The 21,584-nt window shown below is 44.9% G+C and overlaps 1 protein-coding gene across 2 annotated transcripts in view; it reads right to left on the bottom strand.

The window, feature by feature from the left end:
- The window catches only part of SHISA6 (shisa family member 6), a 246,087-nt gene that overhangs the window by 23,300 nt on the left and 201,203 nt on the right, over positions 1-21,584 (bottom strand). For both annotated transcript variants that reach the window (XR_008746120.1, XM_055797690.1), the window contains exon 5: positions 2,350-2,412. Coding sequence is in view for 1 of the 2 variants with exons in the window: in XM_055797690.1 (XP_055653665.1) it covers positions 2,350-2,412 (63 nt within the window). In the remaining variant the exon portion in view is untranslated. The remainder of the gene's footprint in view (positions 1-2,349; positions 2,413-21,584) is intronic.

Genomic DNA, 21,584 nt, shown 5'->3' with positions numbered 1-21,584 from the left:
AAGTGAAAGTTTCTAATCCAGACTGTGAGTATATCTGCTTTGATTTTGGTCTCTCAAGTACATTAAAATGAAAAGCATCTGTGAGGGCCAGAAGGAAGTTTAACTGTTTTAGCACATGTTGTTACCTTGAGTTACTCAGTGCAATAGGGACCCGATGACGGAGCTACGTTAAAACGTCTGGGCAGCGACAAGGGTAAACGGGACCCACCTGGCTCTGCTGGGGCAGCTCTCAGAGCCCAGCATGTGCTACATTTGAACAAGTAGTAACACCGGAGAGAAGACGATGCAATTACAAACCCTCTTACTCCATCTTTTTCTTCTCTTTTTCTCAGGAAGGTAAAAAAGGAAACAAAATAAGTCGTCTAAAGATCATTTGAGGCTGTCAATTCAGGTTCAGTAAATACTCCCGTGTTACTGCCAGGTTTAAAGCTGACGTTATTTCTCCTGTGTTTTTTGGGAGACAGAAAAAAAACGAACCCACCCTAATAACGTAGTCTTAAAACTTAAAATAACTTGCAGGCCATGGAGCTGCCTGACCCACCCTCCAGGAAGCAGAAACACCAAAGGTTTCAGGTGACCTTTTCAAGGGCATTTGTTCTCCCACCCTTTTCTGCAGCCAAGCAGCACGAAAATCTCCGTACAAGAGCACAAATGCACAATAATCAATTCCAGAATAGTTATCAGGATGAAGTTGCAGAATTAAAAACAAAAGCCAGAACAAAAAGAATAACAAAGACGACAGAGATTCAGAGCTGCAAGACGTGTATATTAAGATGATATTTGCCCATCACTTACTGGCTCCCCAGCAGAAGGAAGGTTCCAGCTCCAAATGCTGGAAGAATATATCACATTCAAAGGGTAAAAGGGTGGAGGGAAGAACAAGGACAAGGACCAAGACAAGGGACCAGCAGATGGGAGAAGAAAGCGGAGACCTGAGGGTTCACTCAGAGGTTGGACAGAGATGGGGGAACCACTGATTTGGTTGGCAGGTGATCTGACTGGAGTCTGTGATTGCCAGGATGCAGGGAGGGAGATGCTGCCACCCTCTGCTGCCAGTCTGAGGCCAAGGAAACCAAAAGGAGGTAGGAGCTAGGGCAGAGGAGGGCTGGGGGGGCAGGGCTGAGCAGAGAGGGGCAGGGTTTCTGGCCATGGAGGAAGTGAAGAAACATCTACAGGCTGGGATAAGATGGTGGAGACAAAGGGAAAGGAAAAGGAGTATCTTCAAATAGTGTCTGAACTCTTGAAACTGGCTAAAGATTGACATGGGGCATCCCCAAGTTTGTTAGGTCAGGAGGACTGGATAGAGAGATGCCAATAAACATGCTGAACCACGTGCAGAGGTAAGACAAATGAAAATCATGAAAATCATGTTTTTTCAGAGCTCAGCAAGAGCACAGAAGGGGTATTGACACTTAGGACGCTGTCTGGGTGCAAAGACCAGACTGAGGGAAGCTCTGGAGGAACTCTGGAAGGGCTGCTCTCACCCTTTGGAGGGATGGGCAGACAGGTTATGTGGTGGTGACAGGCTGCCCCAGGCATCTCCCGAGGTGTCACTTCTGAGGTTACGGGAATAAGTTAGTGCTGGTCCACCCCGTGCTGGGTTTAGGGACATGAAAGGTGCTCTGGGTTTCATAACTTCCTTGGGTCAGGGAAACATCACGTTTCCGTAGTAAAATAAAGGGGATTTGGAAGGGTGTGAGAGCAACCCCTGGAACTGGTTGAGAAAGAGGTGCTTCTGTTTATGAAAGTGGGCAGATGGAGTCCTGAATCGCTTCGTGGTCTTTACCTATCCTGCATATTAGAAACCAGAGAGACATTGTGCAGTGAATCAGGGGCTTCAGACAAGCAGACCCATGCACGTGTGGGCTGGGCAGCTTGGATTTAGTTGCAAATCCAAACTCTGGCCACATATTGTTATGCCAAAACCATGTCAGCTCAGGAGTGCTTGCCCCATGTTCATTGTCCTAACCTATCTCAGAAATATGCACAAGCAGCACTATCAGCTGAGTGGCTTGGCTGATAAGATGGGCTTTTCTTTGGTTATCATTTTTACCGTTTTGGCCAGTTAAATCTAACAGCACTTTGCTGATGTAAAAGGGGGAAAGGAGCAATCAGACGTGAGGAAACACAAGGATGACAGGTAAAATTGTAAAAGACTAGGCCATATTTCATTGTGCACACCATTTAAAAATATGGTCCCATGTTTAATGTTAATGGAAACCATCATTCATGCATCATTGCCATAGGAACATTTCTATTAACATTAAACATACTTTGATACCAGTAAATGTTACTGGCTGGCAGAGGAAAGTTACAACATGTGTAATTTTGCTCTTTGTTTTCTCTTACCATGTGTAGGTGTCTGGGTGGCACTGTTTAGTATCAGGTGATTATAATTTTGTTCTTGGTCATCTGAAATTCACAGAAAAAAAACTCCTTTAAGAAACAGCTTAGCATACCCACGATCTGCAGATGATAATTACAGCTCACAGTATTCACAGGAAATCTCAGCATGATTAAAGAAAGGAGAAGAAAATGCTTAAGAAAGCAGAAGATTCTGTTATGTAGTTCACTTAAAATTCCAGATGCATGAAGAACATAATAATGGGAAGCTGCTCCCCTTCTGCTGAGCCTGCAAATTAGAGTTATCTGCGAAGGTAAGAAGCATGTCCAGACAGGACCAAACCACAGCTGGTGTACCAACATCAGCAGTGTGTTCCTGGGAGCTGCTGGAACGTGCAGCCCCTACTCCACTGCTCCCCCTCCATCCAGCACAGAAGTTTTCAGCATCTTAACCCCAGCTGTACAAAAACCAGTCTCTCCCACTGTGACCACACCACAACAATGTCCTGTGCGAGTACAGGGAAAGATCAAATAAGTGGCCTCATAAATGCAGGGAGTAGAGTTAAATAGCTGCACATGGCCTCTAGATCTTTTTCCCCTGAGAAGTGGGAATCCTGTAAGACCTGATGCATTCAGCATTAAATGCGCTGCGCTGCAAAGTAGGAGGAAGGATCTAGCACTGAGGTTAGTAACTACCATTTGGGTGGGAAAACAACCTTCTCTCTTTCTCACTGTAATAAAACCATTAAAGAAGTGACTGCTGATAGGCTTCTATCATCTCTAGCTTCCAGACGAGCCTTCAAGAAGGAATGAACTCTGTCTGGATCTTTACAACCCATTATGGAAATGTAGGGTGAGAAGAGATTTCAAGAAATCTTCTTGCACCTCATGCTCTCCCAGTGCAGGATGGGCTAGTCTTGACATCTAGTCTGCTATTCTTAGAAACCTATCACTGATATTTCACTTTCTCCCCAGAAGATCTGTTTCATTAGGTCTTTCTTACTGCATTTTTAGGGCAATTGTTTCTTTCTTCTCTACCAGGGACATGGAGAAAATCCCCTTTATTTCTGCAGTAGCTCTTTATGACAAAGCTGTTGCTATGTGTTCTCTTAATTTCATTCTTCAGGCTAAACAATGCCATTTCCTTTATGTTTCCCTATAAAACTTGCTTTGCTTTCGATTATTGTCATTCTAGCCTCCTGGGTTCTCTCCAGTTGACCTACATCCTTCTCAAGTCTGGGGCACAGTCTGGGACATGTTTCTGATGAGAGACCTTACCAGTACAGGGTGGAATGGCTGGGTTTTTCCCAGTCATCTACTCTTGTTCACACAAACTTGCATGGTATTATTTTTGCCTGTTTCACAAAGTTTGTGATACTTCATGATTCCTTATTGCTTTTCCAAAGAACTGCTACCTGTCAAATCGTTCTCCAACATATACAAAGCTTTTTAGTATTCCTGTTTCAGTCCAATGCATAGCATTTTTCTCCACTTAATCAATTTATTTTCAGCCTATTTATCCAATTTGTCAAGAACATTTTAAATTCCAATCCCATCCTCTAATAGACTTATGGTCATCCAATCTTCATATCATCTGCAAATTTAATAAGCAAATTCCTTTTCCACCAGTAACAAAAAGGCTAAATGCAGAACCACATCAATTCAGCCTCCTACGGATATTTAGTTACCTTTTGTGGTTAGTCAGCTGTTGTGGCACCTACCCCATAGAGGTTCATTCAGAACATGCTTCTCAAATTAGTCTCACATTACTTTCCCAGAAACTACTGAAAATCTTGCTAACGTCATGATCCTTAATATAAGTTGTTTCCTCCTGGCCACAAAACACAGTGGAAAATAAAAATAAGATTTGTTTGACATGATTTGTTTCTGAGAAGTTCATGTTGGCTGCTACTTTATCTCGCTGGAAACTCATCTCCCTGCACAGCATGCTGAGTGTCTATGCACAGACAGGATTAAAGTCAGAGGTTGTTTATTTGGATGACAACAGGCTAGACACCTTAGCTTAGTTACTTCTCCATCTGGAAAATAAACATTATATACACAGACAGCTGAAAATATAAGGCGTATTAGCCTGGCTGCCAGTATGTGATGAGCAAACCTTGAAAAGAGACCAGGTTCAGATAAATGCCTGAAGTGCCCTTGAATAAGTGGCATACAGGTCACCTACGTTAGAATTTCCCTTTGGATCCTCCACTGCTGGCTAGTTTTAGTGAGCCAAAATCCTGCAGTAACTGCTTCCATGACTTTACTTCCATTTCTGTTCCTCCATATAGTCTAATTTCACTTTAATATGAAAACTAGAGCAAAAGATGGGTGGGACATTAAAAATTGGGTATTTCTGAAATCCCTGTAGCTGTCTGGAGGGATTTTCAGAGATATGGGATCAGATGGGACACTTTGCACCTAGTTCCCAGCAAGCATGACACAAAACCCCACTCACTAATTTCTGCATTAGATTTTGACTCTTTCTGGAGTTTAAACAGACCTTTTCAGTAACATGATTTTAAAAGATTGTATATGATGATAAGTCTGATACATGTCTGAAAGAAAGAGCTGCAGTATTTCTGGTCTCCTTTACCAAAATCAGCAATACCATTTAGGTCTTAACTGAGTCATCTGGCTTTGACTCCTTTTAGATCTTTCATATTTTTTTTTGGTGTGACTAAGAAACCAATTTATTACTAGAAAACTCTTCCACATGTTTACATGTCTAGACCATCAGGCTTATCAAGCAACAACTCAATTATTCTTTTAGATAACCTAATTATTCTGTGCTTCTGAAAAGCTGTGGGACTAAGGTCTGGGGCAGTCTGTATAGACTTATTCAGATTTTGTCCATGACATTGTCAAACAGAAATGTACTTCGAATATTACTGGTATTTAGTCACTCTAGTGGGGCCACTGCAACTGCCAGACACACAGATCTGGAGCAGTCTCTGCAGAATCTTTAGGGGTTTTGGTTGCAAAGGCAGCTGGTTTGTACGGTGTACATCAGGGATGTCTGTCCCTGAGAACTACTGTTTCTCTCCTATGGCTGGTTTTCTGTTATCAAGTTCATAAAAAGCACAGAATCACTGAGGCTGGAGGCACTTCTGGAGATCATCTAGTCCAACGCCCTGCTCAAAGCAGGGTTAGCTACAGCGGCTTGCCCAGGACCGTGCTCATTAGGGGTTTGAGTACCTCCAAGGATGGAGACTCCAAATTTTCTCTGCAAATCCTCTTCCAGTGTTCAACCACCTGCACATTAAGGAAGTTTTTTCTTATGTTTAAGTGGAATTTTCTGGATTACCCTTTGTGCTCATTGCCTCTTGCCCTGTCACTGGGCACCACTGAGAAGAGCCTCACTACCTTCTTTACTTACACATAAATACTATTTACATACATTGATAAGATCCCCCTGAGCCTTCTATTCTCCAGGCTGAAAAGATCCAGCTCTCAGCCTCTCCCATCACAACAGATGCTCCAGTACCTTAAACATCTTCCTGGCTTTTGGCTGGACCCACTCTAACTTGTCCATGTGTCTCCTGTATTGCAGAGTCCATACCTGGTCCCAGCACTTACAGATGTTTCTCACCAGTACTGAGCACTTCCTTGACCTGCTGGCAACGCTCCTCCAACAGCAGACCAGGATGCTGGTGGCCTTCTTTGCAACAAGGGTTCATTGCTTGCTCATGTTCAGCTTGGTGTCCATCACATAATTTATTGGTTATTTTATCGACCACTTACTACCTCATTTATAAGTTATGACATCTATTTTTTCCAAGTTGTAAACTAGGTAGTAATGAACCTGTTGTATTTTTTTGATGACCTCTCCTTGACATTTGCAGCTGATAAGTTCATTGAGCATGACTATATTGCTATACAGCCACTTAGAACTGTAGAATCATTTAGGTTGGAAAAGACCTTTACCATCATCAAGTACAACCGTTTACCTGGCATTGCCAAGACCACCAGTAAACCATGCCTCTAAGCACCACATCTACACGGTTTTAATACCTTCAGGGATGGTGATTCCACCACCTCCCTGGGCAGCCTGTTCCAATGCCTGGTCACCCTTTCAGTGAAGACATTTTTCCTAATATTTGATCTAAACCTCCCCTGGCACAACTTGAGGCCATCTCTTGACTTTCTCTCAGGTAGCTGTAGAGAGCAGTAAGTGCTGAGTACATCTGCCCTTGTCCTGCTGGTACTTCTCCCCTGAAAGCCTTAGAAAGTCAGCTATTTCCCCAAGGAGGCCTCCATCCTTCCACATGGGCTGTATAGTACCGTGTAGTTCCTGTGCTAGTCCCTCTGGGTTTCAGCCAGGTGTAGGGTGCAGTCATACAAGGTAGCTAAGGACAGCAAGGACTTCCAGCCTGCCTACAGCAAAGCTGATTTACAAATCGAATCACAGAAAACATCCAAACTGTTTGTCTTCTTCTCAACTAATGCTGCTCACACACTGCAGGAGCTGTCAGATAAAAGGTTACACAGAGACAGAGACACGTGTGTGTGAAATGCAAGCGTTTAAAGCAGTAGCAGATGTAGCTTGGACACGTTAATTGTTCCAGAAGGGAAACAACAGAGGCTGCTCTCTCCTGAAAACACAGACTACTCCGGTCCAGTCAACTTACACAACCTCACTCCTGGGTGGAATTTTGTCTTCACTGAAGGCACCTGTGTCTACATGAATAGGAACTACTGTCTTCTGGTTCTGATCAGCTTTCCATTTCATCCCAAGTACTTTCTCTTTCCCCTTCCCTTTTTTCCCCTCGAAAAAACTCAGGTGCTTTGAGGCTACTGCTTAAAAAATGGCATCCAAAATAGTCAAACCCTGAGTTATTGGTATTTTCATGTGGCTGAGCTAATCAGGCATCTGAATGCAGCACCATTTCCCACTTCTGTAGCCTATTGTAAACACGTTCTAAGCAATAAAAAGCTTTAAAATGATGGCTGAGCCATCCTGCACCTCTTCAGGTTTAACAAGATAATGCTGTTAATTGTGAAGTGCCAGTTAGGCAGAAGCATATCTATTGTAGAGACAAAGATCTGAGTTCAAAGCTATTTAGGAGGAAACTCCATTAGGGAAATAAAGGATTCACAGTGCGCTGAATTGCCAGACCACAATACGAAATTTCTGAGCACAGCTGGAGGAGAGATCAGATACAACAACCAGCAGAAAGAACGAGACGTTTTGCTGGCAGAAGGGAAACCAGTGCTCCTAGCCCCTTTGCAACTGGGGGGAAGGCATGCAGACAGCCAGGGGGATTCAGGTCCTGACACCCTGGTCAGACCAGGCGTGTCCTGCAGGATGAGGTGGTTTCTGCTGTGCCTGGAGTCAGGGCTCAGGCAGCTGTCTCGAGGTACAAAACCCCAGGTAACTGATGAAGAAAACTAAATAGTCCCCAAAGAGTTCCCATTGCACATCTTGCCCAGGAGATCCTCTTAAGAAACAATCTTTTTGTGTAAGGACTTAACCTTTCCTTTGGTACTTGGTTTTAGTCTTCTCTAGGGTGTATTTTTTCAGTCTCAGGGATTTTGTATCTTTTTTATTGTTAATAAAACCTAGATTTATTGTGTTCTATAATGGAAAAAATATCAACTGTCAGAATATGGAAAGAAAATGCTGTATTTTCCAGCCTGTCTTCCCTAATAAAATTCCTTATAAAAACTGCAAAGCAAGGAAATTTTTAATATATGCCAACTATATTACAGATATATGACAGTTCTGACAGTCATGCAATATTTTGCATTAGTTTTACAGCATTTCTGAAAACATTAGAAACTGCTCTGAAACCTATAGTCAACAGGACAAAAGAAAAGGACTGAACAGGAGCAATCAGCCTGTGAAATGCAATTCCTCACCTTCTGCCCCTCTGGTCTTTTCAGCAAACTCAGCGTTTGCCTACCTTCAACCTTTACTCCCCAGCTAAGGTTTTCAGAGAAGGATGCAACAAGCGGTTTATTTTTTTGATGACAAGATAACTGTTTGGCATCCACACTAACGCCAAGAAAATCCCTTTCAACAGCTAATCTTCCAGACTACTTAAAGACGACAAAAGACTTCAGGCTGTAGGAACTGAAAGAAATGCAGACCACAAAGGCAAGGAGGAAAGCAGACCAAAAACCTAGCCATGAGAACGTAAACACTTTCAGCATATAACTACTCATTTATCATCCGCCTGCACCCCTCTGGCATTTTCTACTTATAATTTGCAGTCCAGAGGGGAACCCTTGAGCAAATGTCCTTTAACTGCTGCTGTGCTGGTCCAGCAAAGCTGAGCAGGGTGCCCGGGCAAGGGGAGCAGGCATCAGTCCTTTGCTCTGCAAAAGCTTTTCCCTTTAGTTTAGGATGGACTGAGACGGTGACAGATGGCAGCTTCCAGCACTGGGGGTCCTCCCAGGCAACTGGGGAGGCCAAGCCACAGTCCTCTGCTCAGGAAGGCTTACCCAGCCAGCCAGGACTCTGCAGTGCCTTATCACAGGTGATGAGCATATGAATACTTAGCCTAATAGATCATTAAATCCCAGCTGTCTTTCATGTACGTTAGCCAATAACTAATTACTTTATACTTTTAGGCTGTGCATATCCTGCTTGCAGAGTGTTCCTGCACCTGGCTAACGATACCTAAATGAACTGACCCCCAAAAAAGGGACTGTAGCAAGGGGCACGCAAGACAAAACCCAAAATTAAGCTACTAGTAAAGTCAGCATGTCAGTCATTAAAAGGGTTGCAAATGCCAGATTAAAGGCTGTCCCCAAACCCTTAATTTGATATTCCTTATGTCAGGTTTTTGTTCTACCATTCTAGCCTATTTTTCAACTGTAATCCTGTGACTCATTCATTGAACAGGATGCTCGGGGAATAAGGCAGCTACTCAAGAGTTATTTTAATCCTCATTAAGCGGTGAATGGCCCTGTTCTTTAGTATCCCACACCATCCAAATCCTGCACTGATTATGGAACTGTTATTTTCCATGCAGGCTTTCCTCTAGCACTCATCTAAGCCTCACAAACAGCTTCCAGCCTCCCATTGCAGGTGGGGTGGGGTCCATCAGCCCCAGATTTAGGCTGAGCCAGAGAGCAATTGTACTTGCATCTGCAAGGTTTTAGTACTTTTAAGGAACAGCTGTGGAACACTCAGGTCAGATTTTTCAGATCACACAGGGGACTTTTAATACGTTTTTGCAAGCATAAATCAGATGCTAATTAATCATACCTCTTTTTTGGGGAAGGTAAAGCAGGTGCAACTGTTCCTGGTTCACATGTGGGGAAGATGAAGAAAGCAGGTGGAATCACTTCTCTGCAGCCATGCAGTAACACAAGGAGGGCTGGAAATGCTCCCCCAGCCCAGCTCAACCCCAGGCTTGTTACTGTCCATCACAACCCTGCCGGGTGCAGCGGCATGAGCATACCCTGCCTGCCTGGGGCAGCTCACTAGAGCTCAACACTTTTGCACATCATGTTGCAGGTGTTTGAAACTTAAGGAACAAGAAACTGAAGCAACTTCAAAAGGCTTTGATTGACTGACTGACCCAGCCTCCTCCAGGCCTTTCCCACGAGGTGTGCCCTGGGGTTTCACCTACACCAGCAGAGCCTCCCAGGGGTGCCCCAGCATCCCCTGACAGCAGCTCCCCCCCGGCCCACCCCACTCTGCACCCTCCTGGGCAGCAGCACCGAGGGAGGCTGAAGCTGTCACTGCTGGCACGGTTGCTGCGGGGCTTGCTGGCACAGCAGGGGCAGGCAGGAGGCTGCTGCTTCTGACACCTGGAGCCACCACAGGCTGGTCAGCAGGACCTGCACGGTGCTCTTGGCTGCAGGAACCCCCTGGCAGAGGTGACAGAGGAGTCTGGGTGACCTGGATGCCGGTCAATGCCTACCCTGCCCATCTCCTGGGGCTGTCACTCATGCCTGGTGTTCCTCACATCTCAGGTGCCACACACGTCCCTCCCTCATGGGACAGCAGTGACTCACGCCCAGAGCTGCTCTGTTCAAACTGTGCTCAAGGCATATTTTATTTAGAAGTAACTTAAAACTGTATGAGTTAACATTTCACAGGGAACTTCAAGTCAGTCATTTGCTACTTGTTGACCTCTTGTTTTTACAGTCAAAAAGGAAGTCTTTCTAAACTGTAAGTACTTGTATGTAGCTACAGGAAGAGTTTGGTCTATTAGAAAGAAGCGAATAGCAGAAACCATCACTCTGTATGAAGTACATGACTTTTGTCATGTACTTGCTTCTGACTCAGCAAGTTCCCAATGGAAAGCTTGGATTTTACTGTTGGCCTTGCTGCAGAAACTGGGTTTTATCAGCAAGGTTTTTTTTAATGTGAGTGTGCAGGTATATCTACTGGCATGTAACATAGGAGTACGTGTGCTATCTGCATGTAGATGCTGATGCGAACATCTAGGTACCACCTGGCACAAAAGCAGGGCATTAGTGGGGACAGGAGTCATTTCGCTTCTTCATCTTTGTGACTTTGCAACAGGCAGATGTGTGCATTGCAGCCATAACTGCTTCACAGCAATGGGTATTGTTTATTTGGGGTTTTTTAAGGCTATAGGACATGGAGGCTTAAAGGAACTGTAAGAATTCAAGGAGGAGGTGAACGTACAGCCACAGGTGGGAACAGCTGCAATGGGCACTGAAGTTCTGGAGGTTACATCTCTGGGAAACCAGCATAGCTGACTGACCTGCACCAAAAGACATGTGGAAAATAATCCTTCTCCTCCAAATAGCTGAGCAAAAATGGGCAGCATGAGGAGGACTATCTTGTACAACAGAGCTTCAGCTTCACTCACAGAAATGTCTCCTCTGTCGAAAGCACGTGCAAACTCACACACTCGTTCACGGTGGATTCCCTTCCTCCCACACAGCCCTTACACCAGTGCTGGAACAAGCACCCTGTAAGCTGTGCCCACCCATGAACTCCCTGCGCACAAGCACATGTCTCCGTCTCAGTGCATTTATGTAGATACTCACTGACTCTTTCAAAAGCATCAAAGTGCCAAACTGCAAAACCAAACCGTCTGGAAGAGCTTGGTATGAGGAAAACACAACTTTTGGTTTTGAGCAACTATAGCTCAAAAGTACACTTACAGAAAAACAAAACCACAAGATGATTTCCCAATCTTGGCTAAAATGTTACTTTAAAAAAACAGCAACGCTGCAGTGAAGATAAAGGTTACACAGAGCTCCAAATCTCTCTCTCCAAGGAAACTGATGCCTTTTGAGGCATCTTTGGCAAGGCTGTTTTCTTGATGAAGAATTTTTTTCCACTGTGTGGGCAACAGAGTATGAGGCCTATCAAAAAGGGCAGCTTTTTCCAACGTTAACAGAGCCTTGCTAGGCTCACCAGCAGAAGGCTCTGGAAAAGGGACATACCCTGCACGGGAGTTTATCAATGCCAATGCCTCTGCTTTTAAAGAGCAGTAACTACAGTGACCCCCCCAAATGGGAATGTTTGAACTCACTTTTGATCTACACCTTAAAATCTGTCCATAGCATTCCGTCTTTTATTTGCTCTGATTTTCTTTGGCTTTAATTTACTTAGCGCTGCCTGTTCTCACACGTTCCAGCATAAATCAGGAGAAACCAGGGGTAAAATGAATAGATGAAACCCAGATGAAGAGAAAGAGCAAGGACTTTCTGGGAGAGAAAGCTCTGCATGGCTGGTGGCAAACCCCACAGAACAAACTTAGCTGGTGTTGACAGTCAGTGCCTGGGATCCCCTCTGTGTTTAAGAACTTCACACTGACTTCCCAAACACAAAGTAATTAGATAAATATGGACTGGTTTGCTCAAAAAATCAAACAGCTGAGCAGGCTGCATGACTAACGTTAGACAGCAATGCACAAACAGCATCTGGGGGAGCAGTCCTGGATGCTAACCTTTGGAAACACATTTAAAATACACAGATCACTGTGAAAACATATGGTCAGAATAGAACAAAATGTGTCCTTTAAAGGGCATTTCTGAAGATGAAGTTGATTTTAGAAGATATAAATAGTATGGGTTTCTAAAGCAGGATTAGTTAAATGCAATTTTTTTGTGGAACACAGCCAGCTATTGCACATTCAGAGTGGAGAGATAATTATGCTAATACCTTTGGAAGAAACACATGGTCGTTTTTAACCCCATGGTATTGGCAGGAAGAAGGAAAGGGAACACGAAGTCCTCCCCCTGGTTTTCCCTCTTTCATAAAGAGAAACAAAAAGTGAGGATGAAATCACTGCAAGAAGGGTTCTCCAGCGGGGGCGGACTGGGCTTCCACCTTGAGATCAGAAGCCAAAGACCTTCTACACTGCTGTCCTTATGCTCTCTTTATACTGAAAAAACCACAAGAATTAGCAGAAAGGTAAGTGCAGAAACCTCCTTGCTTGTTACTCTACAAGCATAATTCACAGGAAAAAAAAGTGTGATTTGGATTTCCATGGAATCAAATCGCTCAGAATCAGTGTCACCCCTGTCACCCAGGGCAAACCAGGAGGATGCCCGGAGGCCACAGCGAGGAGGGTGGGTTGTCAGCTTCCACGGAGCAGTCCAGAGGCCAGCAGGGCTTTTCCAGCCTCTGTTCTGGCTTAGGAGTGATAAATGTGCCGCATTATAACCAACAGGGTGATCAAGATAATCAGATTCTTAAGCTATAAATTGGTTTTAAATCACTCTCCAGTTACAGAAATTCACTTGGTCTTAATCTGCCAGCAAGACATGGCCAGCCTCAGGGCGTGTGGACAGAGAAGCAGGGATTTTATATCACACAGCTCCCAGCCAGGGGCCAGGAACAAGAACGTGCGTGTCCTGATTGTTTGAAGTTTATTTCATCCTTTTGCTGATTTCTGGCATTTTCTATTCCTAGACACCAGACTTGTTTGCATGCTTGTTAACTGCTAAACATGGCTTTGGGCCAGTACTTCATACACAATTAAGATCCAGATACGATCTACCGCTGATCATATTCTTAACTTTAAGCATATAAGTGAAGTCACTAGCACTCTTCAAGCCCTTAAAGTGAACCATGGGCATAAATGCTTTATTAAAGCAAAAAAAAGTGGCACTATGTTGAGGAAGAAGTAAAAGCTCTATTTAAACCCATCCCTAATCCTAGCAGCAATTAAGCAGATGGTTAACTTTAAGCATCTGCTTAAGTCTAACTGAAGTCACATTAAACAGTGGCTTTCAAAATAGCACTTCTGTAGAAATAGGTGTGTGACAGTATCCAAATCTAGCTTTTTTACTAGTAACTACCTTTTCTGTTGCAGTGTTTCCATTCTATCAGACTTGATGTGGGAGTTGACACACGCTCTTTGAAGGAGCTGAGGACAGATGTATTAGCTCTGAACACCAGCATTACTATGTCCCTCACATGAAACACAGATCCTTGGATATTTCATGCCTGCTTATTTTAATTTATCAAAAATAAATATTTAATTTAAAAGCCCTTTCCCATATGACATGATTAGAAATTTTCTGCTTGACCAACTCAAAAACAGTTGAAATGATAAACTATTTTTTTTAAAAAAATAATTTCTTTTTGTGTGTTTGTAACAGAGCAACTTAGATGTTGGGAAAATCTGATTACTCTTCAAGAAAAAAAGTTATTTAAAATTAGAAAATCTGGATATGCTTAGAACAACTTGTTTTCTTTTTTTGGAAAGCAGGGTGGAGGTCTACACAAGTGGGTGCCATCTCTCTGATGTCCAGTATTGCCCTTAGGAAGATTTAAAAGTCCAACTCATCCAGGAAACTTGCCTTGATTTCAGTATGCCAAATTCCTTGGCACATATAATGTTTGGGAAATCCTGTGATAACCACTGAAGTTATATCTCTAAAATTAGCACTGCTAGTTGTGGCATCCTGGTAGCCCTTTCCACAGAAAATGAGCATCCTCTGAAATAAGTGTTTCTGTGTCCAGTTGTTCCAGTTTTAGCAGAAGTACAGCATTTTATCATCAATCTTTAAAGCCCCAGGTTCTTGAACCATTTGATTAGGTAGGAATTTCATCTGCCTTTTAATGAAAGATCACTGCCTCCCTTTTTGTATAGAAGAGGCAACAGCAGCACTTTGCACCTTGAAGGCCCTGAAGGCAAAAGGCAAAAAAAAAAGACATCATTTATTTATTTTGAACCCGTGGGTTTTTTAATCCAACCTCATGTTTGTTTTCAGATCTCATTTGTGGTTTAACACATGTGGCTTGCAATACTGAAACTCCCCTGATAACTTATGCAATATTTACTACCTTTTGGTATTGAAACCTGGCAATATGGCAGGGTATAATATTTATAGCAGTATGAACTACTCTCCTGTAGGTAAAGCAATTTCTATTTATTTACTCACTCACTGCCTTCCATGGGAATACTTCTGTTAGCAAATTTGATACTCAGCTATGCTTGCTGGAACAGCTTTTTTATTTTTTTTAAATTTTATTTCTGCACCAAGCTAATCAAGGCCAAGCAAAGCAGTTCTGTGGTCATATTAATTGGATGTAAGTGGGTGATGTTACTGAAGAGGGTGGTCCTTCTGCCTCCTCAGCCACATGATTCTCCTGCCTCTTTTGTGAGTGTGTTAGTGTATAAATGACCTTGCAGAAATTTTTCCCTGCTTTTTTTTGTTTTTCTCATCCAGGTTAGGTTTTTTGCTAGATTAGGTTCCTGCTCTCCTTTTGCATACAAGGACGGGAGACAAGGTGAGCAGATGGACATGGCAATGAGGATGCAGCTTCCCCTTCCAGAGGTAGAAGATGTTTAGATCAGATTGAAGCTACTGGGGTGATGTGCTAAGTGACTGGTTTCCTTTAGGAATTCTGGTGCAGATGTAAAGCTGCTACAGGAACAAAACTTCCATAAGCACATGACCTGTGTCTTCAGAGTAAGGATCACAACCACATTTCAATAAGAAAGAATGTTTGTTCAAGCTAGACAGTTTCTCAAGCATTACAACTCTGTTCTCTGAAACCTGCAAAACCCTCTAGTTCAATAATTGCTAAGGACCACCCTGTAGCTGGAGGAAAATCCAGACTTAGATAGACCAAAGCATTTCAGATGAAGCAAAACACTTCAGATAGAGCAAAGGGGTCCAACTGCATCCTTCTGAATGCAGCAAGCAGTCCCATCCATAGCTTTTGGGTCAAATATCCCTGAGACAAGGGATCCTAACAATTACGCTGCTTATCATGAGGGCTGTCCCTGGAGAGGGAGGACAGCAAAGACATGAAACAGAATATGAAGAAAGCTAAACTACAGATTAAGTCAAGCAAAGCATGCCAGGCCCACCCCAGTGCAAAACACTGACCATGCTGCCTCCACCCTGTGCAAGCATCTCTCTGTAGCACTCACCTAAAGAGGAGCATGTAGTAAGTCAAGAGTTCAACTTCAAGTGAAAGCACATTTGTCTGGAGTAATCTCACAGACAGACATCTGGAGTGATATTTACAAAACAAATATGATTGTTTCCTCATGCTGATCTGGACTCCTTTCAAGGCCCACAGCAACAAACACTATGAGGCCAGGCTGCTTCTCGTGTGAGATCCAAATCAGAACACCTTTGCAGCTGGAGACCAACTCATTGTGCCTCACACAGGGCACCAATCATCACAGCACAAGCAAGACCTGCAAGGCTGCAACAAGGCTTTTATTATCAGTCAGATTCTACAGTCTGTGCTGTTTCTCCTTCCTCAAGAAGCCAAACCACACTGCTCCTCCCTTGCCCAACCACCTCTCCCACACTCCTCAGGGCTATTTAACTACTTAGTGAAATGAGCTACAGCTGCACATCGTCCATGTCAATCAGCCCACTGCCTTTGCAGCAGGGCCACAGCTGCATATGATTGATGTTAATCAACCCACTGCCTTCATTCCTCTACAAAACACCAGGGCAAGCCATAGCTATGTGAACATCCTTCTTCCTCCCTGTTCATTCTAAAAGGCCTCCACAGCTTGGGGTAAATCCTTTACCTGGAAACTGGGAGAAGAAAAAGGAGAAGTTCCCTGAATAGCTAAGTGGTTCTTGCAGGATACAATAGAGTCATAGAATCACAGAATGGTTTGGGTTGGAAGGGACCTTAAAGATCATCCAGTTCCACCTCTCCCACCATGGGCAGGGATACCTCCCACCAGACCACGTTGCTCCTAGTCCTGTCCAGCCTGGCCTTGAACACTTCCAGGGATGGGGCATCCAAACTTCCCTGGGCAGCCTGTGCCAGCGCCTCATTGACCTCACAGCAAAGAATTTCTTCCTGACATCTAATCTTTTTCAGCTTAAAGCCATTCCTCCTTGTCCTACTGCCTTGTCACTACTACCCCTTTTAAAAAGCCCCTCTCCAGCTTTGTTGTCAGCCCCTTTAGGTTCTAGAAGGCTGCACTAAGGTCTCCCTGGAGCCTTCTCTTCTCCAGGCTGAACAAGCCCAGCTCCCTCAGCCTGCCTTCATAGGAGAGGTGCTGCAGCCCTCTGAGCATCTTTTCCTTATCCACCAAGCAGTCCATCCATCACATCCATGTCTCTCCTGTTTAGAGACAAGGATGTTGTGTAGGACAGAGTCAAGTGCTTTGCACAAGTCCAAGTAGATCACATCAGTCACTCTTCCCTTATCCTCTGATACTGTAACCCCATCGTGGAAGGCCACAAAATTTGTGAGGCACAATTTGCCCTTAGTGAAACCATGCTGGCTGTCACCAATCACATCCTTATTTTCCATGTGCCTTAGCATAGTTTCAAATAATAGTGTACAGGACGTTTTCCCAATGCAGAGAAGGACTATTTTCTTCTCCCTTTTCCCTGTTTCACTCTCCATCTGCTTTCCCCCTTCAGTGCCATGGTAAACTGCTGTCCATATGGTGCTGACACACTGCAGTGTACATAGTCCAGATGCAAAGCATGTCCCTTGAGGAAGGTGACTCCCTCAGCACCAAAAGACAAGCTGCAAAACTTACTGGGGAGGCAATTCTAAAAGAAGAGACCTAGCTCCTGGGAGCCAGGGAGGAACAACCTGAGCAGGAGGTGATGTTATCTAAAACCCTACACAGAATCTACAACCATTCTGAAACAATTCCAAAAACTTAGAGACAAACATTTGGTTGTTACTCCAGGTCTTTGTCAAAGACTAGATGACTGCAGGTCATGAAAGCCTTGAGTGTGTGAAGCTATTCCTGGTGGTAAACATGAGGTGCTCAACATAAGCAGTAAGAGGAGGAGGACATCTCTTTGGCACTGATCACATTCAATATGCCATACAACACTTGTGGTGGTGCTCCAGTACAGTCAGGATGGCACTGTCCTCATCACTGCTGCCCAGACTATGGGCACAATCTGTTTAAGGAGGTAGATCTCACCAATGTAAAGACACACAACATAACGGAACCACAGGTCCATCAGACCTACTGTCAAGTCCCTCATAGACCCTTCTCCCATCCCCTAGTTCACATGGTCCACCACTATCTCAGAGATTGGAAAGCTCACGCTGTATGAGCTGGTAATTCCAGCTGCTTTCCTTGTGCAAAATATCTGAAAATCGCTGTGCTGGTGGCCACTGTCACTTAACTTGGCATCTTCAGAAGACACCTGACTTCCTCTCACCTTGTGTTTTATGACACCTATTTGATGCTGTCAAAGAGTGTTCTGTACACGAAGCTAGTAAGGTGTCAAGTGCCTGCCAGCCAAGTCCTCTTAATTGAACAGCTAAACTGGAAACAACTTTCTTCCTTGCAGTTCCCTTTCCCAGGCTCTTTTCTGGAGCATTTCCCTTTGGAGAGAGATACATTTATCCAAAATCAGGCTGGGGAAATTCTACCGAATACAAGGACAGCCTCATTTCATGTGACCATTTCACAATTGCATACATGGGCTCTCCTCCCTTGAACACAACTTTTGTTTAGCACCATATGTATTTATCTTGGTCTCTGTTACCCAGATCACCTCCAGCTGCTGCTTTAAATGTGGGAAAGCCAATCGCACTGAGAAATGCAGTGCCCTGGAGCAATACACATAAAGGGCTGAGACTCTGTGCTGTAGCAAATAATGTCTACCATTTATTATGTGAAAGTCAGTGATACATAGCAGCTGGGGGGTGCTGGGCAATGTGGATTCTCCATGCCTGGAGGGACTGAGCTGGTGCCATGCTATGGTGGCACTTCTGGCTCTTTTTCCTTCTACAGTCCTGTCTCCCCACTCCTTCAAGCTGAGCCACGGTGTGGGGAACTAAATTAGACTAGGGCATTAAGCAACCAAAACTTTTTTTTTCATAGCTGGATCAGTCCTACATTTTGGTTGACCATAGGACTGTGATGACAATGAGCCATGGGGATGAAAGACAAGGCTGAAGCTGCCCTTGTGGCATTAAGCACTAGAAACCCACAGGCTTAGAAAAGTGAGGCGGCATAGGTGGCTGTGAGTGGAAATCATCTGGCCAAAAGCCTCTCCTCAGTACCAGGTGCACTCGATGCGATCAGCAGTTATAAATACAACCATGTCAGCTGTGAGCATGTTTCATGGCTCCTGGGCCAGGGTCTCAACACAGCTGACGGCTGGTTTGCGGTACAAAGCAGTCCTAACCCAGCTGCAGGTGCACAGCAAAGCAGCGTCCGTTAGATGGCAAGCGCCTCTCTACCATGCGATGGATGCACTCTAGCCATGTGTCTGCCCATCTGCCTGGCTTAGGGCATGTGTCTGGGGAAAACACACTTGGCAGTACCATGCATTAGGTGTGGCATGGGGAAAAAAAAAATCAAAAAATTCCAAGGATTATACAACAGTAAGCATTTGGTCCAAAATGTAAAATCAGCATCCTTGAAGGGAAGGAGCTGCCCCAGATTTGAGCCAACATCTGTTACAGGGGAGAGTATCTGGGCTCTAAGAGCCACTCCCCATCTGCTCAATGGTATTCTTGCTCAGGTTTGGTGCAGGGTTTCAGCTGAGCTACGACGGCCGAGAGCAGCTTCTGTGCAAACCCACAGCCTTGCAGACTGGGCTCCCCGTGGTGCTGCTGGCCCTGCTCTGCCAGGACCCTGCAAGGCCACCGCTGCTGTCACTGCCAGGAGCCCTGCAGCTCCCTCTCCCAGATGAGGTGTCTTACATGGGCCATCCGACATCCAATGCATTTACCATGGCCAGACCTGGCCTGGGCTGCCACTTTCCTGGGACATTCACACATTTCTGCATTACTCCTCTGTGGTTATTTGTCATCCATAAAACTCAGAGTGCTTTGCAAAGCAAACCAGGTATCCCTCTCCTTAGCTCAGCCATGGGGTTACAAGCCCTGGGGAGCCTGTGGTGGGCTCCAGTGCTGGAGCACACTGAACACAGATGTCTCCTCTGCTGTACCCCAAAAGCCAAGAGGGGGCTCTGGCAGCCTGCAGAAAAGTGGACAGGAGTCTGAGGACAGCTCTGTCCTCACCACCTTCACCGGTCCTGAAATCCCCTAGGGAAAGGCACCAACCGGTGTTTGCGTTTGAAAGAGAAAGCCTTGCACCCCGGTAAGCAGGAGCACAATTCAAAAGGGCTAATGTAATTGCTTTGCCTTTTCCATCAGGGAAAGTTCATTGAAAGTCTGATCTCCTCTCTCTCTCCTCCTCCTCCCAAATCTTTCCCGGGAGGGATGTTGGGAGGGATGTCTGCAGCCCTGACATCCAGGAATCAGAGTCCCCCAGTGCAGTGCTAAACCTCCAAAACACTCAGGCTGTGCCAAACCCCCGGATTTGCCATGTTCCCCAAGAAGGACTTGGCACAAACACTGCCTGTGGGCTGAGCTGGCAAGGGCGAGGAGAGCCTCAGTGCTTCACATGGCAGCAGGGTCACAGGAAAGCTTCTGCCTGGAGTCAGTGGCCAGAGCAAAGGGGTTGTGCTGTGGACGGGTGGTACTGGGACGTGTCATTTCCACAGAGTCGTCCTGGATGCCCTTGAATTGCTCTGCCAAGGTGCAAGTGAACCCCGGGGACCTGCACACTCTGCAACCTGGCTGCACTGCTGCCTGTGTTGCACAGGCTGGAAGAAGATGATTTTCTAAGAGTACCTGGGATCACAGCCCGCCCTTTGCATCCACAGACCTAGCAGCTTCTAGTTCTTGCTTAAAATGTCACTGAGTTTTCTTGCAGTTTAATATTTTGATCAGGCTTATTTGCTCTGAAAGGCTATGGCAGTGACTCACTGTGATTTGGGAATCTCTCTTGCCAGTCCCCACCTGCACACATGCAACTAATACGGTTCACTATTTTCATTACACTCTGCTCTTTCTGCTGCTCTCAGCTTTGCCAGCAGCCTGACAGCTGCCGATGATTCCCTTCGGAGAGGCTTGCTCCCCGCCGAGCACTGATGGCAGGAGGGAGGGCTACGGGAGAAGATGAGGACTAGGGGAACATCCCTTTGCAAACTTGCTCTTGGCAAAGCAACACACGATTATCAGAAAGTCAGTTTTCATTTCACAGCAGCCCTCCTCTGCACTTGAAACCCATGCACAGCAGGGAAAGACTTTCCAGGGAGAGAGCTGTGCTATCAGTCCCAGGCACTCGGGAGAATGGTGAAGAGCAACGCGGATGGCAGCGTCTGATGTCCCTCAGGTCCCAAGTCCTGTCTGATGTCCCTCAGGTCCCAAGTCCTGTCTGCTGTCCCTCAGGTCCCGAGCCCTGCCCGCAGTAGGCACCAGCTGCCTGCCATGTGGAACAGCCCACACCCACAGCAACGGGGCCTTTTGCTTTCCACATGCAATCCTGGGATTCTACTTGTAGGGAGGTGGGGACTGCTGCTGAATTTTGGACCTAAGATTTTACTAGGTCTTCCAATTTTTGGTGGCAATTATGGATTTATTAATTTAATAAGTTATTACTATTCGTTAATGTCAACAGACCCTGTTTTTGGTTATCAATATAATATTTTGGGTTTTTTTAACTTGCCTAACTTTTGGCTTCACAGCTTCTGGATTTTACATGGGTTTGTGTAAAAAGAACAAAAAACTTACATTCTCCCCTTTTAAATGCTAATGGATGTCTCTTGTGCTAAGGAGCAATGAGAAGCAGATAGAAGATCAAACAGATCTGTTTTGATCATGAGTATATCTGGGCTGGAAATTAGAAGGTGGTGCTGAACAAGCCACCCAGTGAGGTTCTGAAACCCACCAGGTAAGAGGAAAAGAGATGAGAAAAGTAATGTTTTTAAAGTGGGAGATGGTAGGAAGTTAAGTCACTTGTGAGAGCAGCCTGTAACGATCTTGGTGACACCTCAGTGATCCCTTTGAGCCTGATGAGCCTGGGACAGAG

Source organism: Falco peregrinus, chromosome 2 (assembly GCF_023634155.1).
Source record: "Falco peregrinus isolate bFalPer1 chromosome 2, bFalPer1.pri, whole genome shotgun sequence".
In the NCBI taxonomy this organism is placed as follows: Eukaryota; Metazoa; Chordata; class Aves; order Falconiformes; family Falconidae; genus Falco; species Falco peregrinus.
This window is presented reverse-complemented; position numbering and strand designations above follow the sequence as displayed.